Consider the following 21790-nt stretch of genomic DNA (forward strand, 5'->3'; position numbering starts at 1 on the left):
ACCACAGAATTAACTAACTAATATTCAAAATTCTTAACCTTCAACTGCTAGCAACAATCACCCTCATCTTTAAATATGCAGCAGATGGCCATTCTGGCATGAGCATTCATGTTTAAATGTTAGTAAAACATGTTTTAACTGAATTTAAGATGAATATAAACTGTAGCCAACTGTTATAATTAATAATCTCAGTAATCACAAGACATGAGACATGACATGACAAAGCTACTGATTTTGATGTGATTGGTCCGCAGATTTGTCTCCATCAGCAACCTGATGGTCCCATGTGAAGATGGAAGAAAGAGTCAGGTAATTCAGATTCAGATACACAAAACCTTTATTGTCCAACACTTGGGCAATTGGTCTCACAACTATATAAAATACATTCCACATACACATTACAAAAACACAATATAAAAAACATAAATTAAATACTGTAGATTCATAGATACACAAACATAATATCATAAAGTCATTACTCATTTAAGTAATGAGGGTGTTTCATATTTCTAGGCCATATACCAGCTTATGTTTTCCTAAAGGGAGACTTTCTAACTGTTCATTCATCTCCAGCATCATACAGTACAGTACCAGGGTCTACGTATGTGAAAAATGTGATATGTTCTGTAGTCATCAAGATACAGTAAGCGAGAAGGTCCTATGGAAATTACCCCATATGATGTCATTGGTGGTAAAACCTCACTCAACACTTTATTAGGAACACTATACTAATACTGGGTAGGGCCTCCCTTTGCTCTCAAAACAGCCTCAATTCTTCATGGTATTGATTCCACAAGATGTTGGAAACATTCCTTTGAGATTCTGGTCCATGATGACATGATGCATCATGCAATTCCTGCAGATTTTTCAGGTGCACTTTCAAGCTGTGAATCTCCCGTTCTACCACATCCCAAAAGTGTTCTATTGGATTCAGATCTGGTGACTGGGAAGGCCACTGAAGAACACTGAACTCATTGTCATGTTCATGAAACCAGTTTGGGACGACTTTTGCTTTGTGACATGGTGCATTATCATGCTGGAAGTAGCCATTAGAAGATGGGTAAATTGTGGCCATGAAGGGGTACACATGGTCAACAATGATACTCAAATAGGCTGTGGCATTCAAGTGATGATTGATTGGTATTAACGGGCCCAAAGTGTGCCAAGAAAACATTCCTCACACCATTACACCACCTCCAACATGAGAAGGTGTACAGGTGTTCCTAATAAAGTGTTCAGTGAGTGTATGTAGACACTGGTATGGTGCTGGAGATAATTAATATGAGTTTAAAATTTTTGGAAGTGTCCCTTTAAGTGGATAGTGGACTTAAAGGGACACAACGATTATGGATAGTGGACTCTGCAGTGTTGTTCATTTTGGTCTTTTCTCCCCGCTCAGATCTTTGTGTCTCGCTCCTATGACGCAACTACACACTTTGAGACTGAATGTGAAGACATCAAAGATATGTATCACCGCATGACAGGATCAGAATTCTGCTTTAGCAACCTACGCAAAGACCAGGGTGATGACAGTGATGACTAAGAGACACACCCGGTTTCTGATGCAGTGAAATGCACTTAACACAGTTTCTGGCAGTAACTATGATATCTACAGGCTTTCTGACAAATCAGCAATGACAAGTCTGTTTTCAGACTGACCCCACTGACTAGTTGATGGTATGAGTGAGTTTCAATAACTTGTAAACACTGAAAGGTAAAACTGATAATGGCTCTACCAGCACCTTAGCCAGTGGGATGTGTGTATATTTCTTGCCGCCTAACCCACCAAGCCATATGGCCTGTTATGTCCTTTCAGATCCACAATTGGAGGAGATTTTTTTTTAATTTTTCAAACAATTCAACCACATAATAATGTAATAACAGTGTCAGTTTCTGCTTTGTAAGCACCCCTTATAGATTCTGACATCTCTTGATTCTCCCAGCATGCCTTTCTCTGCAACCTTATCAGCTATTTAACTGTTGGATGTGTCATGTCGTGATGGTATTGAGACAAGAGGAGAGCGCTATTTACCTTTTTACCCTGTCCAATAAATATCTCATTTTATTTGACTGTTAATTTATGGGTAGTGTTTGTGTGAATGTATGCTTTATTGTGCACAATTACTTTTAAGGCTGTGTGGTTTTGTGTGATGTTGAATTGGATGAATGATTAGAGATGAATGAGAATGCAATAGAAAGGATTATTCAATACCCTTATCCTACAGCTTATCTCTAAGAAGGACATAGCCATTGGAGTTACATACTGCACATGTGCTATATTCTATTCTTAGACTGATAGAAAGGGGTGGCACAGAGCTGGCAGTGGCAGACAAACAGACGGACAATGAGATTAGAGCAGCTTACTTATTGAAATGAAGGACAGTCAAACCACCTCAGCTAAATGATTACTGTACACATACAATGAAGTACTACTGACCCACTCACAGTTTATTTACTTATTGTGAGCATGTACAAATTGCTCTTCATAATAAGTAAACAAAAACATGTCATTTGTATATATTGTTTATTACTTCAGTGGCAACAGAAAGTATACTTACATACAGGTATATGAAACACTATATAACACTCCACCTATACCCTTACATATATTAATGTCTACACCATACTGTGCTTTATTTTCCACCGAACACAATTCATTGTTTCTCTCTCACGAGCGCGCGCGCGCGCACACACACACACACAATAAATAAGGCCCAACAACTGCATTTTGCTTGAAAAAAATATTTGTTGCTATGCATTTTCTATAGGGTTAGAAGTCATCTTGCTTACAAAGTAAAAGCTGAGGACATTGTTGTGAGTCACACAACCCATATATAGTTGTAAATGGTAAAAACAAGCCCTCAAAAATATAAGAGGGTCAATTCCCTGGGTCCAAGGCATTTCATCCATACCAGGGGTCCATCACAGTGATATAGTCACTTTGTCTTTTTCCCTAAAGACTTCCTGTTCTTAAGTCTACTCCAAAGTTGTGCTGACAGGGATAGGAATTAGACCGGCCGCCGTAATTCGCCGTTCACTGGTCAGGAAGTTGAAGGTTGCACATGCATTTGGCTAAAGAACAGAGAAGATATAAGTGAGAGAGGAAGGGAGGGAGGGAAACAGAAATCATAGCCATCCAATGACCTCTGTAGGTAGAGCTGCCCAGTTCAGTATAATTAACTACTATGTGGCTACTCGTCAGCCCGGGTGATTGCTCTTAGCAACTTGTTAAAGGAGAAACCTCCCAAAGAGAAGACCTCCAGGACAGGGGTTGGGCAACATAGTAGTCCATGATCTAATAACCTAGTTCATCACAAAACCCAAATTGTTCAACTGGAGATTGACCTCAGATGTCTATACTTTACCGTGTCCTGCACCTCCACAGCAATGCCTTTACTCTTGAGGAAGGTAAGGACTTTGGGATCAATCCGCTCCGTCCGACCCCCTGTGCCCAGAACAAGAATCTCTGTAGACACGAATAAGACATTAAAACATACACAATCCTCTCAAGAGGTAACACTATATATGACCATAGTTAGAACTCTAGAATTAAGTACCTAAGAGTATTTCATGTCAATGAAAATTCACAATGTGTGTACTTTATCTCTTTAGTGTATTTAGTTTTGTCAAGTCTTTTTTTGTTTCACATAATTTGAATCAGCTTGTCTGTTGTATCAAGTATCATATAACTCACCAATTCGAGGTTCAAGCATGTGGAAAAGGGCCAGACTCTCCACAGTGATGTCTTTGTAACTACCCACCTGCAGGTGAAAAGTCAAAAGAACAATCAACATAACACACCACCAAATCTCACACAACAGGCTAATTTTGTGAGAAAGGTGGAGAATTGGGCCTCACAGTTAGATCCAAATTGCAGGAAGCTGGTGAACTAGGTTGTCAGGTTGAAATATAATGTATATGTATGTATGTATGCATGTATATATGTAGTGGTTCTTATCAACAAGTATGCCATTGAATTATAGGATTTAGGGTTGAAATCAACAGACCAGTTTTAAAGGACCACTAATAGTTTCAGTCATATCTATAGGCCATCTGTCTTACATTCCACTGCAGGATGGCTGGAGGCAGCACGGCACAAGGCCCGAGCACACGGTTCCCATCAATGTTGAACCCGATGGGACTGTAGCTATGGATCATAGCCCCACTGCCTGGTTCTTTCTGCATGACTGACACCGTGGTACGCTGGTACATCTCATCATCAGTGGGACCAAGCCTGTGGGCACGAGATAGGAAGGGGCTGGGGGCAGAGATAAATAGTTACCATTAACATCAAAAATTCGCAACATGTCCCTCAAATTAAAGACCTTACAAACGGCATCATAGCACCTCTCCATTCACATCTAGACAGAGGGCAAAAATGTCCTATTGACTTTGTGTAATCATCTCAGGACGTTACTCATGTAAAGCCCATAGACTTAGTACGGTAAAGCCAAAGGGTGTGTCATTCATAAGCAGAACAGAATCAGTATCAGTACCTTGTGAAAACGGGTGATATAAGAGGGCTGAACCGCAGATGTGCAGATCTCTGTAGAAGCAATCTTGTACACATCGAAGTAGCCATGTTGACGACAGATTTCAATTCAATACCAGTGGGACAAACTTATGAGTGGCACACAACTAGAGTTTCCGCTGTTAGGTGATAGTACTTCCGGTTATTATTATTTTGTTAGCTCGCTAGGTCTGACTGTTAGTGCGCAACATTACATTTATTTTTATCTCTATCAACTCCTCGGGACTCTTATAAGTTGCAGGAACACTGTAGCCTGGTCGTCCCAGAAATTCGAAATCATCTGATTCGTCAAGCTGATCGTTTTTCTCATTGACCATCCTCTCCATTAAATGCCACACGAGTGAACATGTCCCCCTGGTGTCAAAAAGCTGAGACCCACGCCCACCAATCTTGGCTCCTGGCTCTCACCAACCATCTAGTGTTTTTAATCATGATTATGAATTCTTTATATTATTATGTGTACAGAGTAACAATAACCCGGAACCTAACCCTAACAATAAAACACAATCTGTTTTTATGGACTTCCAAAGGGCGTAGTGAACAAAATAACGGTCATAATTGTCTGCTTGATGCCGCAAGGACATTAATCAGGCAAGAGAACAAGCTGTGACAAGATTTCTCATAGTTCTGCCATTGATTATATGGCCTGAATGTCAAAGGGGCGTGCCCGTATGTGTGTTGTTCTGCGTGCGCGCTCCCTACTGTGTTTACAGGACAAGTCGCAAGTTGGATCATTACATTGTAAATAGAAAATAGGCGAATCGGGTTGAATGTTGTAAATCGATTTCAAATTACGTAAATCAGGGTGAATCCATCTATTAGCAACTTGTTTATTGTTTAAGCCGGATACATCGCTGTTTTGAGCGATTCAAGCAAAAGTATGTATCGGTCTCTGTATGCCTTCCGATCCGCGGAGCCCAACTCGCTTCACTTCGCGGCCGGGGAGAGCTTTCTGATCCTGGAGCGCAGCAACAAACACTGGTGGCTTGGGTCGCGTTGCAGTTCGGGCGAGACTGGCTACGTCCCCGCCTCTTACATAGAAAAGATTCAGGTAGGTACTAACGAACCGGCTTTCACTCTCTCGAATAACATCTGTGTGGTCGTGGATTATGGCAAGACAGTATGCCGTGCTATTGTATCATAGTGTAGCATGAATTAAGAGTAGCCAATTTAATCAGATGCCATAACTAACTACCTAGCTTGCGATCCACTTTACTTGGCTTTTATGCGGTGTAGTAGAAACTGTCCGCACTCCGAATGATTGTTGCTGCACTACTGCTGCTCCCATAGATGTATGTGTGTGATTCATTCTGTGCACATCTTCACTTGCAGTTAAATGGTTACAGACCAATAAATGAATAAAAGTTTATATGGAAGAAACCAAAATGTGTCCCAGGCTTCAAGGAGCTTGGCAATTGTATAATGCCAGCTGGGTCTGTGCCGCAGGGTTCGTTGCGACACGCCAGAAAAATGTATGAAAATGAGGCGGCGCATCTGCCATATGTCACGTGCTCGTGATCTCGTGACTGCGACCCAGTCCCTCAAGAACCAGTGCTTGGGAAAGCTACTAAACTATCAAAATCTCTTAAGTATCAACTCAAACAGTGATCTCTTAGCCTCTTGCAGATTGATGACGCCATGTTCCGCTACTGGAGTGTTAGGTCCCCAGATTTACAAAAACACTTTTATTTGATTGAAAGGCCTCTTGTCAGCCTTCCATGTGGCTTTGATTCAGCCCATATGTCAGAGTTGGACCGAATTTGTGTGATATTGTTGAAGGGGTTTGATTTTGGTTAGATAACTGCCCTAGTTTTTTTTTTTTATGGTTGGAGCCCTCTAGCCACATTTAAAAAATAAATAAATGCCATTGCAATAATACCCCTCTGCTCCTCCTTTTCTCTCTGGCCCTTTTTTTCCTCCTCCAGGCACCAGAGCAGGATGAGGTGTTGCAGTCCATCGACAGGGCGATCGAAGGCATCCATAACGTGGCCATGAAGAATGGAGGCAAATACAACCTTGAGCAACGAGATGTCCTTCAGTTAGTACAAATAAAATGCTTACTAACTTCACAACCATGCCAGCTAGTCTCATGCTGTATAATACTGAATGATGTGAGTGGAGTCCCCCCATGCTGCTGGTTCCTGATAGGTGCATCTGTATGGTTTCTATCTATCTGTGGTACAGGAAGTTGATTCATCACAGAAAGGAGACCCTGTCGCGGCGAAGCCCAACTCCATCCAGTCACAAGCAGGGCCTGTCCTCCTCTACCAGCGAAATTTCCCTCAGCCACACCCCTGAACCATCCAATGGGCATAGCCAAAGCTATGGACGACAGGCCAGCATGCCAATGTCAGGGAGTCTTGAGAATATGCAAGGAGAACAAGGTCTTTATCAGGTATTGTACACACACACACACACACACACACACACACACACACACACACACACACAGAGCTGGCATCATCCTACTCTTTCTTCTGTTATCTCTTGCAGGTGCCTCCTCAGCCCCGCCGTGCAGCCCCCATCACTCCGCCTCCTCCTGAGAAACAAAGAAGCACCCGACGTCCAGGTCAGAGTGCCTCACTCTCAATCTACTCTTCCTCTCTCCATCAACACTATTCACACCATCTACTCCATGTTCACACACATTTCTGTACACCATCTCCAGCCACAAGTACACTCAACAATGCTCATACTGCATACTATTTTTAGTGAGGCCATTCCTATTAATTAACTGTAACTAGACCCTATTCTCTCCTCCTGAATATGCCTTGTTCTCTCTCTCTCTCTCTCTCTCTTAGCAGAGCCAGATGTACCCTCCAGAGTGTCTTCCATTTCTCCTGCCCCTAGCCCCGCACCTCCAGCTGGCATTGGACTGTCCCCTTCGGTCAGCTCTGCCTCCATAGACTCTAGCTCCTCCCACTCAGTGGTCTCCTCAGATGTCAGCCTGCCCAGTGTGGCCAGCACCCCGCCCCCGATTCCAAGCCGTGTTAAGCCCCCACCACCTCCCCCAGATGACTTGGCTTCTAACTCCCCTCCCGAGCCAGCTCTATCAAAGAAGGGCCCTGCACCCCAACCTCCCCCCTCACAGCACAGCATTGAGGACCAATCAGAAAATGAGTGGCCTCTTGCCCCTCCCCCTGTCATTGAAAGCCCTCCTGGCAGCCCTACCAACTCAGACCCTGTTCCCCTGACAACTGGGGCTGAGCTTATTGAGCTGGTTCGGAAGAATACAGGCCTGAGTTACGAGTTATCTCGCGTTGCCGTAGGTGTGGTTGTGGGACATCTGCAGACCACCTTACCTCAAGCTTCCTCTGCCTTAGAGAAAGTCCTCCTCTCATTGGTAGAGAGCAAGGTCAGTTTTATGATACTTCAGAATATCTAACTTGTGTAACTATGTTGTGTGTATTTACAGTATCATGTTCTAGGTGTATCATCATAACCTCAACGTCTCCTTGTAGGATTTGAGTTCAGCATTGCCACAGGGACAGGTCTGTCATGATGAACAACGCCTGGAGGTGATCTTTGATGACCTCGCCCGTCACCGCGACGATTCTCAGCAGCGTAGCTGGGCCCTTCATGAAGACCATGCCCTTATTGCATGTTATCTAGAGGAACTCCTAAAGATACTGGTGAGACACATACGCTCATAGTCAATAGTAGATTACCTTTTGTGAGTTTGATGTTGTGGTATTATAAAGATATTGTCATGGTTGGTCGTAAAAACAATTGAAATAAAAGTGTGTTTATGTGTCCCCAGACTGATGCTGCTCCAGAGGTGTGTAAGAGGATGTGCAGGGCCAACCACTCTGAGCCAGTGTTGTCACTGGTGTCCTACTATCAGATGGTAAGAGATGACATGAGACCACACCACTGTTCTACTCCTGAGGGTCCCATCAAGTACACTAGGGCAATGTGGATTCATCAATACAATAATTTGTATGATATAGTGTTGATGTACTCTTATACTGGAGAAAGTATTGAAACTTCTTAAGTGATGTTGTCTCCTGCTTTTATGTGTAGTGTATGTTATTATTTGGTTGGTACATGTTTAGTTGTATATGTAGATGTATGGATATATTATCCATGGGAATGTTATGTAACGCTGGAAGGAATGATGTGTTGTTGTTGTGTGACTATGCAGGAGCATCGTGTGTCTCTACGTCTGCTGCTGCTTAAGGTATTTGGGGCGATGTGTAGCCTCGACGCTGCCCTCATCTCCACTCTTCTCAACTCGATACTGCCCATGGAGCTGGCTAGGGACCTTCAGAATGACACACAGGGTAAGGGCTCTTCCATCTCTCTCTCTCTTTGTCTATCTCACGTGTCTCATCTGTGGCCTCTCTCTCCTGCCTCACATCTCTGTGTGGAAATCTCTGAATCTCATTTAGTATCTCTGTGCTCTTTTATTTCTCTCTGTCACTCTCTTAGTTATGACTCTTTGTTTTCTCTCTCCACCAGAGCATCAGAAGATGTGTTATTCAGCATTGGTCATGACCATGATCTTCTCTATGGGGGAGCAGGTGCCATATCATCACTATGGTATGAACAATATATCCTTAACCTCATTACATATCAATACTATGGTATGAACTATATCCTTTAATAACTTTTTTCCAGTATATCACCACTGGTGTGTAGTGTGAATCCAATCCTTTCAAAACATACAGAATATACCTTGGGACAACCATCATATCATCAATATGTTCATATAGAAAACAGATTGCCTATAAAAGCCCAATATGCATGCATATTGAGCTTAATGAACAATGTCTGATTGAAACTGCAGCTCGTTATTACTCTTGAATCCTCTGTGCCCCCCCCCCCCCCCTCTCTCTCTCTCTCTCTCATTCCATAGAGCATTTAAATGCAGGATTTGTCCAGTTCCTGCTAGATATCGTAGAGGAGGGACTTCCCTCTGACCCTACAGAGCAACTACCTGACCTCTGTGTGAACCTACTTCTGGCCTTCAACTTGCACCTTACAGGTGAGAAAAGGTTCAGAAAAAGTCACAGGGCTGAACATCTTTTCCTTTAATACATTACATTCTCCTTATAAACAGCTTTATGTTTTATGACAATGTAGATCCATTGGAAAAATGTTATTGTTATTACCATTATTTCTAGAATGTGTGTATGTCTTGCCTGTGTGATGTGGTATTTGTGTTTACATGTGTTTTGTTTGTTAATATGTGTATGTTGTCTCTCTAACTCAGTGCCCAGTAGCAACGTGATTATGCAGACTGTGATCAAGAAAAACGTGAAGATTTTCTCAGAGAAAGTAATGCTGCTGTTAAATAGAGGCGGTGAGGCACACATTTTTGGACATGCATTTTATTGTCTTTTAAATCCTCATTCTTCACATATTTTCTGTTTGTTTTCTATTTTTACATGATATGTCCCTTGTTCTGCTTGTCTCTTTCTAATACCCTTCTTCTCCTTCCCTCATTTTGTCTCTTTCCCCTCTCCAGATGACCCTGTGTGTGTCTTTAAGCATGCCCCGCCTGCCCCACACTCAGTACTTAAGTTCCTTCAGGACGTCTTTTCCAGCCGAGACTCTGCTGACATCTTCTACCGCACTGACATGATGGTGATGATTGATATCGCCGTTCGACAAATCTCTGACCTCTCACCTGGAGACAAGGTGAGACTGTGACACATACCCAGCCTGTTCCCGTTGCCTAGCCAGTAGAGAGGCTGACCATTACATTAGCCTCCTTGAGATATGGCTGAGTTGGAATTAAGGTTTTAAAGGCACATCCTTAAAAGGAATATGAATGTAAAATAATTGAAGAATTACAAATGGTGTAATTTTCTCTTTTTCTCTTTCCATCTCTCTCTCTTCCTCCCCACCTTTCCTCACCCTAGTTGAGGATGGAGTATCTCTCCCTCATGCACTCCATCATGCGATCCACAGACTACTTGGAGCACCAGCATCGCCTCTCTGACCTGCAGGCAGTGCTGCAGAGGATTCTTGGAGAGGAGGAGGAGGAGACAGGAGCCGATGAGGGCGGAGCCACAGCCAAACAGATGGATAAGCTAATAGTACAGGAGATCTACAAAGAATTCCCTGAGATAAGTGAGAGCAAGGCTTGAATATACAGTAGTCTGCTCCAATATACTGAGGGATGGTACTGTGGAACATCCTAGATCTGAGAAAGGACCGTAGTCAGGCTTAGGTCTGAGAGATCATACTGTAGTTTGCTCCTACTTACTGAAACAGCATATTTTATGTGCTCCCTTGTACTGAGGGATCAAACTACAGTGTTGTCTGAGGGCCTTGTTACTCTGATAGCATACTGTTCTTTAGACATCTTCTTCTTCCAGGCATTTCTTTCACTCACTCTTATTCCTCAAAAACTGGCATGGCCACACAATGTGTTACTATTAAGACAGTTTAATAAATACATGTCATCTAGACAACTGCACATTCAATTCTATTGTTACAATTCTGAGGCTTTGAGGTTACCTAGTCACTGTTTATTGCAATTGCAATGCTGCTACATAGTGAACCTCACTTATTATCTATGGCGCTGACTCTAATACTGAGCACTTCTTGCTATCTGCACTACTTGCTTTGTAACCTATAGTCTAGACATGGCTATGAAATGTTCTGGATTCCCAAACTGCTCATATTATGTGCTGCCGCCTGTGCTGTTGATGACGAGTAACAACATTGTAATAACAAGGCTGTAACATTCTGCTTCTAGCCTTGACTTACTATCGACCTATAGCTATGACTCTCTGAAGGGAATGGTGTTAGGAATAGTTACTCTAGTGTAACTCATGTTATGAATTTAGATTAAATAAGGGATTTTCAATTTGTGTCATTTAACAACAGTCCGGGGTTAGAACTGTCTTGCACCAATATTGATTGCCTTTCCATTATAGTTTTTTTTGTTATAGACATGTGGTTCATTACCATTGTGTAATATCACCTATGTTTAGGTGGTGGGACTGCGCTCCACTCTTTTATAGCTGTTCTATCTCTTGCTATAGGTCCCCTGAATATCACACAAAAAGGCATATTTTCCCACCTGTTCTGTACCCCACAACACACATATCCAGTTGTTTGCTGCAGCTCTCAAAGTCTTATCTGTCACCTTGCATCCTCCCTCTGTAGTAACTTTATCTCTCTCTGTAAATGGCCTCTTTTTACTTTATACTCTGCTCTATCAGAGATAATCTGGGAAGCATTTCTGTGGATGATTCTGTTATAGTGGCCATCATTGAGACACACACACACACAGTGTGATTATATATATATATATATATATATATATATATATTTAAACATACACAGGAAGTGTTCTCTTAAAAGAAACCCAGATATACCAGTGCACTCCCTGCTATATATGTTTTTATGAACCAGTGTTCATGCATTGAGATATGCATGTGTGAGTATGCCAATATGGTTTGTGGATATTTTTGTAAGTGTGTGTATGAGTGTATATGTATGGTTTCCTGTTGTTTTCATTGTCCCTGTAGAATGCATTTCCCCTTGCCACCAGTGTTATAATTGATCCTGAAACTATATTTTCCCAATTTAACATTGTTGAAATGGTTGCTCAGAGAGGTGAGATGGAAACAAATTGTATTTTCTTAATGTTTACAATTAACTAATAAACATACATCTAAATTAATTGTTCGAGGTGTGTGTGTGTGTGTGTGTGTGTGTGTGAGAGAGAGAGAGAGAGAGAGAGAGGATTCAACTGTTCAGCATGGCATGGCATCACTGCATCTACTGGTGGAGAGACACTTTTGGTCTCTTTTATTCTTGCCTCAAAATCAGAATTGAGAGCCTACATCATTTTTCGTTATTTTTGTAAAAAAAATAATTATTAATAATAATAATAATCTGCATATACGAGAGCGTACACAGACATTTCCTTCAAGCATTTCTTTCAAGCATTTATATATGTATATATTTGTATAGTATGTATATATTTGTATAGTACAGTCAGGGCGGTTTGATACAGTAGCTGTTGCAGATCGGACAGCGAATCAAGGCGGACAGAAATGGTGGTGTGTTACCCTAAATTTAGTCCGGGTAAGTATCTGGGTGAAAGGTGCCGTATGCTTGCTTGTATCCTACGATCGGTGACTGTCACTCATTTGAATTGTAGTGGTGACCGAGGTCTGTTCGTTCTCGTGCAACAAAAACTAAAGACAGTCTTTTGATCTGCATTGGTCTTCGTATCACTTTTTATCAAGCCTGTTGTTTTTGTAACGATGTCTAAGCAAACGGTGCCAATAAGTCCAGGGAAGAACTTCTTCGCTGGGGGATTTGGGGGTGTCTGTTTAGTCTTCGCTGGACATCCGCTCGATACCATAAAAGTAATTCGTTGTTTTATTCAAAGTGACTAATTGCTAATCACAAATAAGTGAAATATACTGCATGTTGACTTTTACTGCATTTGCTTAAGCCTGGGTTACACGATAAATCCCAGCGAGGTAATGGTGACAATATTACTGCAGTGTAATATCGTCTTGTATGGGGAGTTCGTAGACATGACACGCAGTGCAACCCTGGCTTTAGGAACAGCCAAGGTCCAGGAATCTTATCTTGATGTATCGTCTATATTGGTAGGGTGAGCTGTTAGGCACGACACTCAGTGAAACCCTGGGTTTAGGTACAGCCAGTGAATCTTATGATTATATTCCTTGGGGTACAGCTTGCTACCTTTCTCACGAGCCCATACACCGGTCTTTCTGGTTTGCTCCAGGAACTGTAGCTGCAACTTTCCCAGCAAGTAAACTTACAATACAATGGATATCTACTTGCTTCTAGCCCACATCTGTGACTTTGTTTTCTTGTGAGAAATCTCCAGATTACTTCTGTTAGCTAACGTTTTGAGCTAAGCTTTGCCTTGCTTAGTGTGGGGTGGTTCCTTTGGACCTTTGACCATATCCATTTCGGTCATCATGGTTCACATAACATGTATTATGAGGTACACGAAAATGAGCCATGCTGTATGTTTACCCACTCCCAGGGTTTAAGATTGACCTTTTACCTACTTGTCCTTGCTGATGTCACCGAAAATGAAAAATGGTCTGTAAACACCAGGCACCAAAACAACAATTTGAAAACTTCCCAAATGTATGTTTTTTCTTACTGTAGTGTTTTGGGTGCAAGAAAGCAATTCATTAAATAAAATGTATTATTTTCAGTATCATACAGAAAATCAGACACAAATGTAGGCTACCATTATGCCTATTTGCTTACTTCTGGACAAGCCCAGCACTCCTCATGTATTATCTAATAAGATATGCATGTTTGTGGTAATTAAACTGTCTTGAGGATTTGTTTATGCACTACAATTGAGATGCATAATTGCTCATGTTTTTCCCTCTTTCAGGTGCGTTTGCAGACTCAACCCAAGGCAGCCCCTGGGCAGACCCTACAATATGCAGGCACTTTTGATTGTTTCAAACAGACCATGGCCAAAGAGGTGGGTGTGTAGGAGAGATATAGATGTATTAATGTCTGAGGTTTTGTTTTTAAATCACAATACTTTTTTTTCACTAATCCTTGCTTCATCTGATATTTGGTTTCTCTGTTCCCTCATTTATCTCATTGAATCTTTTATAGGGGGTGAAAGGCCTGTATAAAGGCATGACAGCCCCTATAATTGGAGTCACACCCATGTTCGCTGTCTGCTTCTTTGGCTTTGGCCTGGGCAAGAAACTCCAGCAGAAAACTCCAGATGATATTCTTACGTAGGTGATTGTTTGTTAGTAGAGTACCTTCTCTCCCAGATAGTCTCAGTACTGTGTGTGTGTGTGTTTGTGTAATTGCATTAGCATCTGTTGTCTCCCTCAGGTATCCACAGCTCTTTGCTGCAGGGATGTTGTCAGGTGTGTTCACCACAGGAATCATGGCCCCTGGTGAGCGTATCAAGTGTCTCCTACAGGTGAGAGAGCCGGGCTTAACCTACAGTAGGTTGTTGTAGTTTTGTGGGTGTCTGTGTGTCATACAATTTATGTGCCACATGATGATGATGGTGTGTGTGTGTGTCTGTACAGATCCAAGCAGCGTCAGGCGAGTTGAAGTATGCAGGCCCCATGGACTGTATCAAGCAGTTATACAGAGAGAATGGAATCAGAGGAATCTACAGAGGCACTGCTTTGACCCTTATGAGAGGTACTGACTGTCTGAAAACATGGTGCGTTCATGTGCTCTGGGAGTCATCTGAAACTTGGAACGTCTCAACTGGAATTCTCCCAAAATCATCATAACTTTGAGTTTTCTGGCATCCAAAACCGTTCATCATATGAGTGAGAAACTCGGGTAACAATGTTGTACCTTGATGAGTTTCCGAGGGCACATCAACACAGCAACAACCCCAACCTCACCGCTTGTTTAGCTTGATTGACAGCTGCAACTTTTAATTACATTGACAGTTTGTTACTTTGTGTCTCAGATGTGCCAGCCAGTGGAATGTACTTCATGACCTATGAATGGCTGAAGCACATTCTTACACCAGAGGGCAAGAGGTGAGTGTATGTTGAAAATATCATCTGATATCGTTTACAGTTGTGCGTGTAAAGCAAATTCTTCATGATGTACACAAATGAATAAATCTGTAATTGATTGTTGAGTGGATTTTTCACAGCCCCTCTGAGCTCAGTATTCCCAGTGTTCTCTTTGCTGGAGGGATGGCTGGAGTTTTCAACTGGGCTGTTGCCATCCCGCCCGACGTCCTCAAGTCACGCTTCCAAACAGGTGTGTCTTTAGAATTGGAGTATAGCTTATGTGTATGGCACTGCCCACCGGGTGGTCAGCAGAGGAAGAACTCTGAATGCAATATACGGTTTACACTTGTATAGTTTACCTTGCAAGATAAGTCACAAGCACAATTTAGCCTAGAATCCCCTTACTGGTGTTTGAAGTTATGTTTTCCTTTGTGATGTGTTGCCTAATGAGTTGTATAGTCCCTGTGTTTGGTGTGAATACTCTAAACGGATGGAATTTGTTATCTTTGTTGTAAGTGTAGTATAGCTACCTAACAACAGTATCTGTTTTTGGTTTATTGTAGCCTGTGCTTAGTGTGGCAACAGTGTGTTTAGTGTGACTGGAGCCCTCTATCCTTCTCCTCCACAGCGCCTATGGGAAAGTATCCAAATGGTTTCAGGGATGTTCTACGAGAGCTACTGAGGGAGGAGGGTGTGGCATCTCTCTACAAAGGCTTCACTGCGGTCATGCTCAGAGCTTTCCCTGCAAACGCAGTGAGTGCACTCAACATACAGTACATTACACATGGGTGATAAACATAGTTACCATCCTCATCTTAATAATCATTCTGAAATAAATATACTGTACATCATCTATGATACTAACCCACAGTGCAAAAAAAGCTGCTCAAATATTACCCATACACTGTATACAGTGAACACACGTTCATTTTGACCCATTCTCCTCTCTAGCTGTGACATTTGTACGAATGAGGAAATATGTAGTCACTCAGTACTTCCCATTCTCACACATTGAGACATGTTTTTGTTATCTCTCTCTCTCCTCAGGCTTGCTTCCTCGGGTTTGAATTTGCCATGAAGTTCCTCAACTGGGCAGCACCCAATCTGTGATCAGGGTCCATGGCTGAGACCCAGATGCCAGACAGAACTCACAATGGAGTATCCACAAACACAGTCAATACTGAATGACCTACATACATACATACATACATACACACACACACACACACACGCACACACACACACACACACACAAACTGTAATATAAATTCATATGAACTGTGCTGCACAAATACATACCATAGCAATTACACAAAAGCTGCTGACATACAGGTACATGATTATAACAGACACACACACACACACAGAATGTCAGACTGGTATACAAGCTGAGGAAGAGTCAAGCTGTAGAGATGGATGCAGAACAACAAGTGCACACATGTACACACACCAACACACAAATGTTCTCACTCTTTTGGTGTTTTACCTGGATTTGTTTTGGTGTTGTTATATTTTATTTAAAAAAGAGTGAATTGAACATGTGCCTTATTTTAAAGAGTGAATTGCATATCAGGGAATAGGCACATTTCCTTCAGTTGTGTTTGCGTGGGTGTATGTGTGCGTGTCTCAACAACAGCTATGCCTTTGTTTTACTCCCTGGATGATCACATTCCTGTCTGGAGTCCAATAACCAAATAATTCAGATTTTGTCAGCTAATTAACAAATAGTGTCTGTACATGTAATTATGTATGTAAATAAAATTTAAAACGAAATCTTTTTCCATTCCAATTTCCAAGTATATTATGTGGTTCACGTTTTCATGACGGCCAATCTTTGCTTTGGCTTTCATTGTGCCTTGTGCCATCCAAAACACAAATACATCGAAAATATGCACGGATTCCTAATTCTTAGAATATAACCTAAGAACAAAAATACATGTTCCTTAAACTTTTGATAGGCAGGGTAAATAGAGAACACATAGGCCCCAAGCCGCGTGTCAAGGTCCGATGCACAATGGGTTAGACAGCTTTTAATTAAATTAGATCTGAAACGAGGATGACACTATCCTGGTCAATATTTTCCGGTACGTAGTTAGTCTAAATACGGAGACTGGTTGCCCTGTCAATCAGGTGATACAAATAGAGAGTGGGGAAAGTGGGTGTGTGCCGCCGGAAGGCAGAGGCGCACTTATCAAATGTATGGAAAATGTCAGGCTAAAACTGATCATCGAAAGGCAACAGTACAAGGAGGTCGGTAGATAATATGATGAATTTGTTTGATATTTATCATTCTTAGTTTTTCGTATATTAATTGATTAATTCTTCACTTTAACTTACGTCATTGACCTTGCTTTCCTTATTCCCACATTTGACAGAGGTTGGCTGCCTATAATACAGCATAGTTTGATCGACTTTCGAGTTATAATTTGACACTTCATATTGTATTATTTTTGATATGGCACTCAAATTATGCTTTACATTGCACTAGGCATATGCCATATACATATTGATGAGCGAGGGAGATCTTAGAATATGCTTTTAAACTTTTATATAAAATGTGTTAATATCGACAAATTAAGATATTACCTTTAAAATAATACTCTGATAAATTAGGTTAAACTAGAGGAATGTTGGGCAAGGCTATAATTCTAAATTGTATTTTTGATTTATTCATTTATAAGGTTGCTATAGCATTGTGATGAGTATCGAGATTCCAGCTGGATTATCGGAGTTGCTGCAAGGATATACAGTGGAGGTTCTACGTCGCCGGCCGCCAGATTTAGTTGAATTCGCTACCCAATATTTTTCGCGTCTACGAGAAAACAGAAATCATAGCAAAGACAGCCCCGTCAAATCTCCACAAAAAGGGTTGTCTTTTGATAGGAATGCGGTTCATACCGAATCAAATCAAGACGAAGATGAAGATTTTCTGCGTGAGTGATATTTTTCATGTTTATTTTTCTAATATGTTGCAGCATTGTCAATGTCTAATTGGTTTTCGTGTTCTTTCTACGAAATAATGTGAAATTAAACGTTATTTAAGTCCTGTTATCATAGAGGAATTATAAATGGCAATATGATAAGAAAAACAAATATATATATTCCAGTAGCATACCTCTACCTATTTTTGTATTATCAACTGCAGTGATATATGCATGGGTAAAACGTGGGTAAAGGGTGTGGGTGGAGGGAATTATCGATCGTTTTGTGTGCTGTAGTAGGATATAAGCAAAATGTATGTCAATGGATCAATAGGTTGCAGCATATTATGCTGAATGGGACTAAACTAATTTTAAGCACTCATGCTTCTCTCTCTCTCTCTCTCTCTCTCTCTCTCTCTCTCTCTCTCTCTCTCTCTCTCTCCTTTAGCGCCCTCATCAAATAAATACAATCGCAGAGTATCAGGTGAGTATCATCCTTGTTTTTTGCATTCATGTGTTCATGTGTGCAAAACTGCAAACAGTCTGTTTTCAGTCGTTTTTGTTGTTGTCCTTAGTATAGCCTACTGTGTGAGTCACAGTAATTATCTTCCTCAGTGTGTGCAGAGCCCTATAACCCAGATGATGATGATGATGATGACACTGAGCCTCGGGTGGTGCATCCCAAGACAGATGGACAGCGTCACAGACTCCAAGATGCCTGCAGAGATATACTACTGTTCAAAACCCTTGAACAGGTAAAGCACTCTATACCTACCTATTGCAATAAGCTGTCTTCAAGTATTGAGAAGAGCAGTTGGTAGCATGTCAGGTGGTGTTTAAGAATTTAATTAGAATTACAGTGTGAATGATACTGACTACACATGCAAACATATTTCTTTATACAGCCCCAGATAACAGTTGCTTCCGAATGTGTGTAAATGTCTTCCAGGAACAGTTCTCAGAGGTAATGGATGCCATGTTTGAGGTGTTGGTCAAACCAGAGGAGCACATCATAGACCAGGGGGATGATGGAGACAACTTTTACGTCATAGAGAGGTGTGTGGACAAATGCTTGTGTGCGCGTGTGTGTGTGTGTGTGTGTGTGTGTGTGTGTGTGTGTGTGTGTGTGTTTGTGTGAGTGTGTGAGAGAGAGAGAGAGTGACAGAGAGTGTTGAATGTTTTCTTTTGCTCTGTGAGTGAATGGTATTAATCCTGTGTGTCCTCTTCTTGCATGATTTGCTCTATCTCTCTCTGTTGCAGGGGTGTGTATGATATTGTTGTGCAGAAGGATGGAGTTGACATCTGTGTGGGGAAGTATGACAACAAGGGCAGTTTTGGGGAGCTGGCTCTCATGTACAACACCCCGCGAGCTGCAACCATTATTGCCACTCAAGAGGGGTCACTGTGGGGCTTGGTGAGTATGTGGGAGACTGCGTAGAAACAATCCCACTACAGCCTAAGTGTCACCTGTGTGTGTGTGTGTGTGTGTGTGTGTGTGTGTGTGTGTGTGTGTGTGTGTGTGTGTGTGTGTGTGTGTGTGTGTGTGTGTGTGTGTGTGTGTGTGTGTGTGTGTGTGTGTGTGTGTGTGTGTGTGTGTGTGTGTGTGTGTGTGTGTGTGTGTGTGTGTGTGTGTTTGTTTTTGTGTGTGTGAGAGAGAGTGAGTGAGCGAGCGAGCGAGTGTGTTCAACCTTTGTTTGTGTCTGTTTCAGGACCGGGCCACATTCCACAGACTCATAGTTAAAAACAATGCCAAGAAGAGGAAGATGTATGATACCTTCATTGAGTGTGTTCCCCTTCTAAAGTCTCTGGAGGTGTGTGAACATATTTGAGAAAAAGATCTTCCTTAAAGTGTTAAGCAGCCAAAAGTATAGGCTAATGTGCATTAAAAGTACTATATAACAACATTGTGAGCATCAATCATTCAATCAATACATCAGACTATTTGTCTAGCACAAGTCATACACAAATGCAATACAATGTGAATAAAAACATTTCCTTAGAAATAAGGAATGTGATCTTCTTAGTTAACTTCTCATTGAAAGTAAGCAACCGCAATTTATGCTTTCCTCATCATATTTCCTCCTCTTGGTCCTCCTCAGCTGTCAGAGAGAATGAAGATTGTAGATGTTTTGGGAATGAGAGTGTTCAAAGATGGTGAGCGCATCATCAAGCAGGTAATGTGGCCTTTTTACTGTCTGCTTTATATAATATATAAATGTTCAATTACAATGATGCTTTTTGCACTCGTAGGGAGAAATCGCTGATTGTTTCTACATTGTGGAGTCGGGGGATGTGAAGATCATGATAAAAAGCAAAGTATGTGGGATTTTCCCCTCTTGTTAGACATATTTTCTTGCATCCTCAAAGCCCATTACACCACTCTCAAACCTAACCTTCACCCAACTTGCAGAGGTGGAGTGCATCTAGCACACTATGGTTTGACTTTGCAGTTTGTGATTTTGTGGTTTGCATGGTTTGAGTTTATATGTGAGGATCAGTTATTGATCGATCATATTTGATTTGATTGTATCTCTCTGTTAATCTGTTGTATATTTGTAAATTGGAATGGGAGTTGTATTTTATTTTGGTTTATGACACTGATGGATTAGTACCCTGTCTTGGTTGCAGTAGGTCAATTGGTATCTTTGCAGCATCTCTCTATGTTTTTCTACTTTCTAGACACAAGTGGGGCAGCAGGATAATGCAGAGGTGGAGATTGCATGCTGCTCTAGAGGGCAGTATTTTGGGGAGCTGGCCCTGGTCACCAACAAACCACGTGCAGCTTCTGTTTATGCTGTGGGAGAAACTAAATGTTTAGGTATGTACTACTGATATACCATCATTCCTCTCTTCAGAATTGTGCTTCTTATAGCAGTATAGTATTTGATTGAATTACATTGACCCTCGCTCTTTCTTTCTTTCTCTCTCCCTCTCTCTCCCCATCTCACTCTCTCAGTGATAGACATTCAGGCATTTGAGCGTTTGCTGGGTTCCTGTAAGGAGATTATGAATAGGAACATTGCCCAATATGAAGACCAGCTGGTGGCCCTGTTTGGTTCTAGTGATGATTTGAAACACTAAGGCATTGCTTTGTAAGAGAGCACAACACCCCACAGGCTGCAATCATCGTTGCCACTCACGATGGGTCGCTGTGGGGCTTGGTGAGTGAGTGGGAGACTACGTAGAAACAATCCCATTACAGACTGAAGTGTTATTTGGACCTGCGTAAATAAATATGTTTGCATGTAGTCACTTTGTGTAGTCAGTGTCTTTCACACTATAATTCTGTGTGTGTGTGTGTGTGTGTGTGTGTGTGTGTGTGTGTGTGTGTGTGTGTGTGTGTGTGTGTGTGTGTGTTGGTGACATAATAATGCGTCTTCTTTCATTTATATTTCTGTTGTTATTTGCTATGATATGAGACCTGAATTCAGTGTTTAATGTTGTCTTGATATGCCTATGGTGTACATTTTACTTATCTGTGATACAATGTTCCTCTTGTAACTTCCTTTTTCTAAGTCTTGTTATCTATTGTGTTCAGTAGGTTAACATTTGTTCAATGTTTAGCTCCACACACTGTAATCTCTTGAGCTCCCTCAATGCAAATTCTTTTTACTGGAAGAGACCGGGTAGAAGATATTATTATCTTATTTGCTGTGATATGAGATTGCAGAGTGAGATTTGTATTGCAATCCCTCCTTGCATACTGTGACTATGCCCAGTAGCCTATACCATTGACAAATGTCACCAGGAAAGTGAGAAGAGCATATTGTTCAGAAAAAGCATGAATGGATAATTGATTTAAATAAAATTGTTTGGTGTTCAAAATTCTTGCATTTCATTGTTCTCTTTAAGTTTGACATTTG

At 41.4% G+C, this 21790-nt stretch overlaps 5 protein-coding genes across 6 annotated transcripts in view; 4 read left to right on the plus strand and 1 right to left on the minus strand.

Moving 5' to 3' along the window:
* The window catches only part of LOC310803603 (rab GDP dissociation inhibitor alpha), a gene marked incomplete at its 5' end in the record, with an annotated part of 4942 nt that extends 3050 nt beyond the window's left edge, over window positions 1-1892 (plus strand). The window contains 2 exons of the mRNA XM_083668449.1: window positions 255-309; window positions 1400-1892. Of these exons, the coding sequence (XP_083524575.1) occupies window positions 255-309; window positions 1400-1543 (199 nt within the window). The 3' untranslated portion in view covers window positions 1544-1892. The remainder of the gene's footprint in view (window positions 1-254; window positions 310-1399) is intronic.
* Window positions 1893-2519: 627 nt separating this feature from the next.
* ndufaf3 (NADH:ubiquinone oxidoreductase complex assembly factor) lies at window positions 2520-4686 on the minus strand. The gene is made up of 5 exons (XM_083668469.1): window positions 4497-4686; window positions 4063-4258; window positions 3695-3761; window positions 3366-3466; window positions 2520-3072 (listed from the first exon to the last, which is right to left on the minus strand). Exons 1-5 carry the CDS (start codon window positions 4580-4582, stop codon window positions 2977-2979), a joined length of 546 nt encoding a protein of 181 aa, XP_083524595.1. The 5' UTR covers window positions 4583-4686; the 3' UTR covers window positions 2520-2976.
* Window positions 4687-5249: 563 nt separating this feature from the next.
* nckipsd (NCK interacting protein with SH3 domain) lies at window positions 5250-12156 on the plus strand. Of its 2 annotated transcripts, none has more exons than XM_083668442.1 (13): window positions 5250-5582; window positions 6457-6569; window positions 6716-6926; window positions 7025-7100; window positions 7333-7886; window positions 7993-8163; window positions 8292-8378; window positions 8676-8814; window positions 8993-9073; window positions 9390-9518; window positions 9747-9836; window positions 10002-10174; window positions 10399-12156. In XM_083668442.1, exons 1-13 carry the CDS (start codon window positions 5412-5414, stop codon window positions 10624-10626), a joined length of 2223 nt encoding a protein of 740 aa, XP_083524568.1. In that variant the 5' UTR covers window positions 5250-5411; the 3' UTR covers window positions 10627-12156. The 2 variants fall into 2 exon arrangements, with proteins under 2 accessions (XP_083524568.1, XP_083524569.1); XM_083668443.1 differs by having other exon boundaries at window positions 7336-7886.
* Window positions 12157-12598: 442 nt separating this feature from the next.
* slc25a20 (solute carrier family 25 member 20) lies at window positions 12599-16779 on the plus strand. The gene is made up of 9 exons (XM_083668459.1): window positions 12599-12867; window positions 13890-13982; window positions 14123-14250; window positions 14354-14444; window positions 14557-14674; window positions 14955-15027; window positions 15147-15256; window positions 15635-15759; window positions 16054-16779. The coding sequence occupies exons 1-9, from the start codon at window positions 12763-12765 to the stop codon at window positions 16114-16116; spliced, it is 906 nt and encodes a 301-aa protein (XP_083524585.1). The 5' UTR covers window positions 12599-12762; the 3' UTR covers window positions 16117-16779.
* Window positions 16780-17704: 925 nt separating this feature from the next.
* prkar2ab (protein kinase, cAMP-dependent, regulatory, type II, alpha, B) lies at window positions 17705-21008 on the plus strand (the record flags this gene model as incomplete). Its single annotated transcript, XM_083668456.1, has 10 exons — window positions 17705-17939; window positions 18376-18411; window positions 18543-18682; window positions 18877-18983; window positions 19188-19341; window positions 19637-19738; window positions 20027-20101; window positions 20178-20243; window positions 20607-20745; window positions 20884-21008. The coding sequence occupies 10 exons, from the start codon at window positions 17705-17707 to the stop codon at window positions 21006-21008; spliced, it is 1179 nt and encodes a 392-aa protein (XP_083524582.1).
* Window positions 21009-21790: the final 782 nt, after the last annotated feature.

The sequence above is a fragment of the Argentina silus genome, assembly GCF_951799395.1.
Source record: "Argentina silus genome assembly, chromosome: 4".
NCBI classification, from domain to species: domain Eukaryota; kingdom Metazoa; phylum Chordata; class Actinopteri; order Argentiniformes; family Argentinidae; genus Argentina; species Argentina silus.

Excerpts from the sequence above, each read along its gene's own strand:
- ndufaf3 (XM_083668469.1), bottom strand. The coding sequence starts at position 4,582 with ATGGCTACTTCGATGTGTACAAGATTGCTTCTACAGAGATCTGCACAT. Across the intron at positions 4,259-4,496 it reads ATATCACCCGTTTTCACAAG|CCCCTTCCTATCTCGTGCCC; the intron begins GTACTGATACTG and ends CTCTGCCCCCAG. Across the intron at positions 3,762-4,062 it reads CAGCCATCCTGCAGTGGAAT|GTGGGTAGTTACAAAGACAT; the intron begins GTAAGACAGATG and ends TTTCACCTGCAG.
- slc25a20 (XM_083668459.1), top strand. The coding sequence starts at position 12,763 with ATGTCTAAGCAAACGGTGCCAATAAGTCCAGGGAAGAACTTCTTCGCT. Across the intron at positions 13,983-14,122 it reads AACAGACCATGGCCAAAGAG|GGGGTGAAAGGCCTGTATAA; the intron begins GTGGGTGTGTAG and ends AATCTTTTATAG. Across the intron at positions 14,675-14,954 it reads TGCTTTGACCCTTATGAGAG|ATGTGCCAGCCAGTGGAATG; the intron begins GTACTGACTGTC and ends TTTGTGTCTCAG.
- nckipsd (XM_083668442.1), top strand. The coding sequence starts at position 5,412 with ATGTATCGGTCTCTGTATGCCTTCCGATCCGCGGAGCCCAACTCGCTT. Across the intron at positions 7,887-7,992 it reads TCTCATTGGTAGAGAGCAAG|GATTTGAGTTCAGCATTGCC; the intron begins GTCAGTTTTATG and ends GTCTCCTTGTAG. Across the intron at positions 9,519-9,746 it reads CTTCAACTTGCACCTTACAG|TGCCCAGTAGCAACGTGATT; the intron begins GTGAGAAAAGGT and ends TCTCTAACTCAG.